Source organism: Microcaecilia unicolor, chromosome 3 (assembly GCF_901765095.1).
Source record: "Microcaecilia unicolor chromosome 3, aMicUni1.1, whole genome shotgun sequence".
Classification (NCBI taxonomy): Eukaryota; Metazoa; Chordata; class Amphibia; order Gymnophiona; family Siphonopidae; genus Microcaecilia; species Microcaecilia unicolor.
This window is the reverse complement of record NC_044033.1, coordinates 91,357,425-91,363,807: the sequence shown is the minus strand read 5'-3', so window position 1 is coordinate 91,363,807 and position 6,383 is coordinate 91,357,425. Positions and strand designations below refer to the sequence as shown.

General features: G+C 39.8%; 1 protein-coding gene across 1 annotated transcript in view; it reads right to left on the bottom strand.

The window, feature by feature from the left end:
- Positions 1 to 316: 316 nt before the first annotated feature.
- The window catches only part of XPO1 (exportin 1), a 543,231-nt gene continuing 537,164 nt past the window's right edge, over positions 317 to 6,383 (bottom strand). The window contains 1 exon segment of the mRNA XM_030196174.1: positions 317 to 1,332. Within this exon segment, the coding sequence (XP_030052034.1) occupies positions 1,186 to 1,332 (147 nt within the window). The 3' untranslated portion in view covers positions 317 to 1,185.

Below are 6,383 nucleotides of genomic sequence, written 5' to 3'. Positions count from 1 at the left end.
GTAGAAAACTTAAGGAAGCAAACTAAAAAATAATAAAGACAATTATATTTACAGTGTTGACATCCAATTAAGCAGCACAAGTCACAAGTTTTGCAATAAATTTATATGGTTGGTAACACTTCTGAATTATATGTAATTTGTATATAAACATTTTAGCTGTTTCAGATTAATTACTGTACGAAACTATTGCATGGTTTCAACTTTGCAGTGCAATTAAAGGATTAACAATTCATATTTACCTTTCACTGTTGTGAAATTTTGAACCTCATGAAATATTTAGAATAGAGCCTTGATGAAAAGAATAAGCCAAGAAAAATAAATGTAAACCAAGTTTATTTTGCTTTTTAGGTAGTGTTCTTAAAGCACTACAGCATGGTAAACAATGTAAATTAGTACAAGTCATCTCAAAAGCCAGAGTTTTTATGAGTTGTTAAAAAGATGCAGCCTATTCTAACAGGATAAATATTTTTTAACCATTTCACTTCTTGTTAATGAAGGCTCACAAATGAGCAACACTCCTCATTGAGGAAAACAAAAAGCTGTTGTCGACAAAGCGACAGCACACACACACAAAACAAAAGGAACTGTGTAAAAATAACTAACTGTACTGTGTTCCCATACTTGAAGTTGCTTTACAATGGGATGATATGCACATGATCCAGCTGCTAACTTGCCAGTCAACTTGTAGAACATGTAGTCTAACCTCACTGTGGAGTCCAAAACTAAGTGTTCAGGCAGTGCAGCACTTTTCTTCTGGACAATTAACTCAATTTGTTTTATTCAATGCCTTTCCTTCTAGGCTGGAGTAACAGACTAGAAAGAAAACTCACCTAATTAAAAATGTTTTTTTCCCCCCAGATTTTACAAATATATGTTTAAATTTCATTTGTTATTCTTCTCCCAATAACCACAAAATGGGCATGAAGTGATATTAAAAAAAATGCCTTAATTCTTAACTTCATGCAATCTAATTAAAGATGACCAAAACATAACCTTTAACAATGGAAGGATATTTCACAGAAAATTTCTTATACAAAAACGCATAATAAGAAAAAAGGGCCACTAGGTGACATTATAATTTACAAATTGGCATCATTTTGGTCAACAAATATCCAAGCACAATTTTGTTCCTGAACATCCAATGTAGCTGTTCAGAAGAAAACTGTATTACTTGGTTTCTAATTTTTAATCACACATTTCTTCAGGAATTTCATGAGGATTAAGGATGCCAGGGACAGACATTTGAAGTTTGTGTTTCTCCTCCTGAGCTTGTCGAAGGGCTGTTTCTCTTTCTTCCAAAAACAGGTCAGATGTATCTTCACCAGCAAATTCCTACAGAAAACAAACAAAGGTCAGTTTAAAGGGTGAGAAAACTAAACTTAAGTTACCCCAGGCCCATATTTTTGCAAATGTTATCAGGCCAGCCACAAACCAAGTGGGGATTCTTGCAGCCATGATAAATCATGAACAAACAGCCCAGAAAAAAAAAACCAAAGCCACTCTCAATCCCTTCCGTAACTAAAAATCTACAGAAATGTTAATGTTATATTCCCCTCAATATTATTATAGGTTTGGAGTGATCACAAATCAACTTTAACCATTCAATAGGACTGGGAGTTCACATTTGTAAAATCAAACAAAATGAACATCTCACATCGATGTTATATTACACAAATCTTCTAAATAGCTTTATTTTTGGAAGTTTATGAAAAATCAAACAAAATGAGATTTCACCAAAATTGGTAAAGAATTCCAAATTTGAGAGGCCTGATAAGCCACATACAAGACGAATTGCTGTATTTTGTATAGTTCTAAGTTGTCTTAGTAGATTTTTCATACAACCAAGAAATATATTGCAATAGTGAATTGATTAGCACTTTTCTGACCACTGACAGGTCAGTTATGACCCATGAACTGCATAGCTACAGGCTCAAAACTTAAAATGCCTGAGAGCTGCATCTTTCTGTATTTTCTGCTGAAAGCTATGAATTCGAGGTCATGCTGATCTACAGCAAGGAGCGCTCTTCCCCTCCCTGACAGAATTGGTGCCACTGACTCTACATCACAAGGTCACTAAGAATGTATACACAGTTTGAAAGTGAAGATGTGTTGAGGTTACTAGACAAAACAATGATAAGACCTGAGTCTTGGAGAAATTCCTGCAACAAAATGACGGCTACAATCTCCTGTAAAAGAAACCTTGGACTTGTTATAAGATGCTGTGTTCCATAACATTCAGATAGTGTGTTCCATTCTATGTAAACAATGCAGTAGGGTCACGTGACGCGATGCACGCGAGCGGTCGCTAAAAGATTAGCTCCGTGCCCTCTCTCGCATTCCAAGCTATAAACCCTCGAGTAAAATAAGGAAAACGGCTAAAAATTGATAACAACAACCCGCGTGGCTAGCCCGATCGAGTACCACCGCAGATCGGGTATCCGAAGCAGCAATGGCCGCGAAATCGCTTCGTAAAGACAAGGATAGAGGAAAAGCGGGAGAAGACAAGATGGCGGCACCGGCGAGCCCATCAAATATGTCGGTTAGCTCAGCTTGGACCGCCGAAATAGTGGGAGAGGTTACAGCAGCCCTGGAAGTAATTCTAGACAAGAAATTACAGGGACTGGACTCCAAATTGGCAGGTTTGCAGAGCAATATGACGCAACTTACCCAGGATATGGCAGGCTTTCAGCAACGAACGGGGGCCCTGGAAGACCAAGTTACAGCTATGGAACAGAGGTATGGCAAACTTCTAAAAACAGTGGAAACACAAGCCGAGAAGATAGAAGATCTGGAGAACAGATCTAGACGCAATAACTTGCGTTTTGTCGGGCTGCCTGAGGATATAGGAGAAAGGGAGCTTCGCCCATTCCTGGAGAAGTGGTTAGTGAAAGAACTAAAGCTGCAATCAGAAATGGGACCCCTAATTATTGAGAGAGCCCATCGAGTAGGCCCCATGCGACAAAGTGCGGGGAGGCCCAGAATAGTAATATGCCGGGTACTTAACTTTACCCATAAAACTGCAATTATGCAGGCCATACGCGGTGGAGCAGCGCTGACTTATAACAATCAGAAAAGCCTCTGTTTCCAAGATTATTCAATTGCAGTTGCCGCGCAGAGGAAGGCTTTCTCGCCGACTTGTTCGCAACTAGTGCAGCATAAGATCAAATTTGCGCTGTTATACCCAGCAAAGTTAAAGATCTTTTACCAATCATCTACTAAAATCTGTGAGACGGTTCCTGAGGCACAACAATATGTAAGACAAATACTGAGTACAGGAGATGAATGATTAACGGTCTCTGCTGCGACTGGGAATGACATGGAGCAGATATAGTTGAATAGGTTGGATTTAAATTACTGACAATGTTAAGATTTTTGAGTTAAGGAAGTTGAAAACCATTGGATAAAATGACCTCAATGATACAAAGTGACAACCTGAGTTTGGATTGACTAAGTTAGACTTTGGGGTCATGACAAACGTAAGAACCGAATGAATATAGGGCCAGTTGTGGCCCAGATAGAAGATCAGGGACGCATGTCCATGGACATTCATGAAAGAGACTAAGATTCACTCCGGTGGTGTTTTATTTTTTTTAACATCTTTATATGGACTCTCCTTTCTTTTTTATTTTGGTAAAAATTGTGAATTGGTCCCAGAGGCCCAACAATAAGTATGAGACAACTAAAAAAGGAGATGAATGATTCAAAGTGATCGGATAAGGTGGAACTATGGAATAACGCAGGCAACTGGAGTGCATTGGATTACAAATTTGAGAATAAAGCGGCAGGTAACTGTGAGTTGGAACTTTTGGGAAACTGACTACAGGAGCCAAGCGTCCTTGAAGACATGAAACAGGGTAGACCATGAAAGGTTACAACTTAGGAAAGTATTTACGACCGTGGCCTAGACAATAAATATGCGATGCAAGAGAAATTTATTGGTATATAATAAGAATAATAGGTTGAGGAGGCAACTTGATCAACCGTTGTCACGTTTTCTTGGATTACAACTGCTGATTGGAAGAGGCAGCTTGATCAGCCGTCTTCATGATTGTGGATTACAACTGCTGATTGGATAGGTGGGAGCCAGGCGGGCATCGACAGACAATACTACTATCCAACAAGAGCGGAGATTTGGAGGTAACATGGAAGGCATAAGGGAGGAGTAACTGTTGGTCTACCTGACAAGCTGGAATTAAACACTTACGAGGATAATGCTTAACAGATATAAGACATTATCCCTCCTTTAGGACAGAAAGGAGGGAAGAATTGGTGATGAACTATATGTAGGTTATGAAAAGACATTAGATTAAGGGAATTATAATGTTAAAGGTTAATGTTGGAGTTACTACATATAATATACAAGAATCCAACATATAGGAAAGGGCAATGCCACAATGTAAAGAAACTGTTATATTGAGTAAAGTTAATTAGAAATGATAAACCACTGACAAAGGGAAGAGGTACCCTTGAATATGAGGAGAGAGAGGGAGGAAAGGGGAATTAATATAAGGGCTCACATAAATAAGAGGGAAGTTAACTTTGGAACAGAGGCTCAATTATATGGAATGTAGAGAGGGGCGTAAACGTGACTAGTCCCATAAATAGGGACGAAGCACAGAGGGGTACTAGGGAACATGGGAGGAAGGGAAGTAGAAGGGAGGGATGGGAGGTCAAGGGGGGGGAGGAGTGGGGGAGGGATAAGGAGCAGGGGGAAGCAAATAGACGTAAGTCAGATAAAGAATAAGGAAGAGAAAAATGGTACTATACAGCATAAGAGAATGTGTGGGGAATATATGATAAAAGGGGGGAACCATAGGCTGGGGTGGTTGCTCCCGGAAGATAAAGAGCTTTTGTGGGTGATCGGATGCCACCACAACCCGTGAAAGATGGTTAAAATAGTGACCTGGAATGTGGGAGGCATCGGATCGCCAGTGAAGCGCTCTAAGATATTAAAATATCTACAGAGAATCAGAGCGGATGTTGCTCTTTTACAAGAGACGCACCTGAATGAGACAGAACATGATAAACTTAAAAAATGGTGGGTAGGAGAATGCATTGGTTCACCCGCAAAGGGGAGAAAAGGTGGAGTGGTCATCCTAATAAGAAAGGGGGTGGTGGACAAGATTTGTGATGTAATTAAAGATCCAGAAGGAAGGTACATTTTTTGCAGGGTAATATTGGCAAGGAGACAAATACTATTGGGTAGTGTTTATGCACCAAACCAAATGGATACCAAATTCTACCAACAGCTATTAGGGCATTTAATAGTAGAAGACTCTTCCCAATTAATTTTGGGAGGAGACTTTAATACAGTATGGGATCCGCAGATAGACAAATCAAATGCCACACAGACACCAACTCACTGGATGTCAAAGGGACTACCGAACTTATGTTCCCTTTTGGACCTATTGGACATCTGGAGAGTTCTTCATCCACAAGATAGAGATTACACACACATGTCCAGAGCACATAACACACAGTCAAGGATAGACTATCTACTAATGTCACGCACATTAATGGGAGAAGTCCAGGACACCCAAATAGGACCGTATGCAATATCGGACCATGCGGAAGTATGGGCGACTTGGAATCCTGGGGAGGCGGGAGGTAAATTTAAGCAATGGACATTCCCAAGTTATTTGACCCATAATGCGGGATTTCGGGAACATTTGTTGAAAAGTTGGAAGGACTATAAACTTTTTAATGAGAACACAGCCTCCGACTCAATTGTATTCTGGGAGGCGGCAAAAGCGGTCCTGAGAGGAGAGATCATTAGTTATGTAAGCCAATTTAAAAAAACTAGAGACAGAGAGATACTGAGACTAGAGAAAGAAATTGTAACATTGCGAAAGAGGTATGACAGGTCTTCCAGTGCTCAAATGAGGAAAGAATTGGTGTCAGCTCAAGTGGCTTTAAATACCCTTATCCATGAGAGAGAGATGAAGTCACAAGCTTATTATAAGTTCCAATTATATAAGCATGGTAGTAAAGGTGGAAAGATGTTGGCCAGACTTATAGCTCGGAAACAGACATCGAGAAGGGTTATAACGTTAAAGGATAAGACGGGTAAACTGTGCTTTACAGATTTGGAAATCCAAAATATTTTTAAAACTTTCTATCAGACCTTATATACAGAAGAACATGACTCAGATATTCCGAGCAACTTATACTTAGAGGGGGTGGCCCATCCGGTCCTCGCTGAAAGGGAACAAAAAGTATTAAACGAACCAATAAGTATTGATGAAGTACACTGGGCAATAGCCAATAGCACACCAGGGAAAGCGCCAGGACCGGATGGTCTAAGAGTAGAATTTTACCAACTATTAGGGGAAGACATACAGCCGGCATTGGTAGAGACTTTTAATGGGTGGGTAGACAGAGGA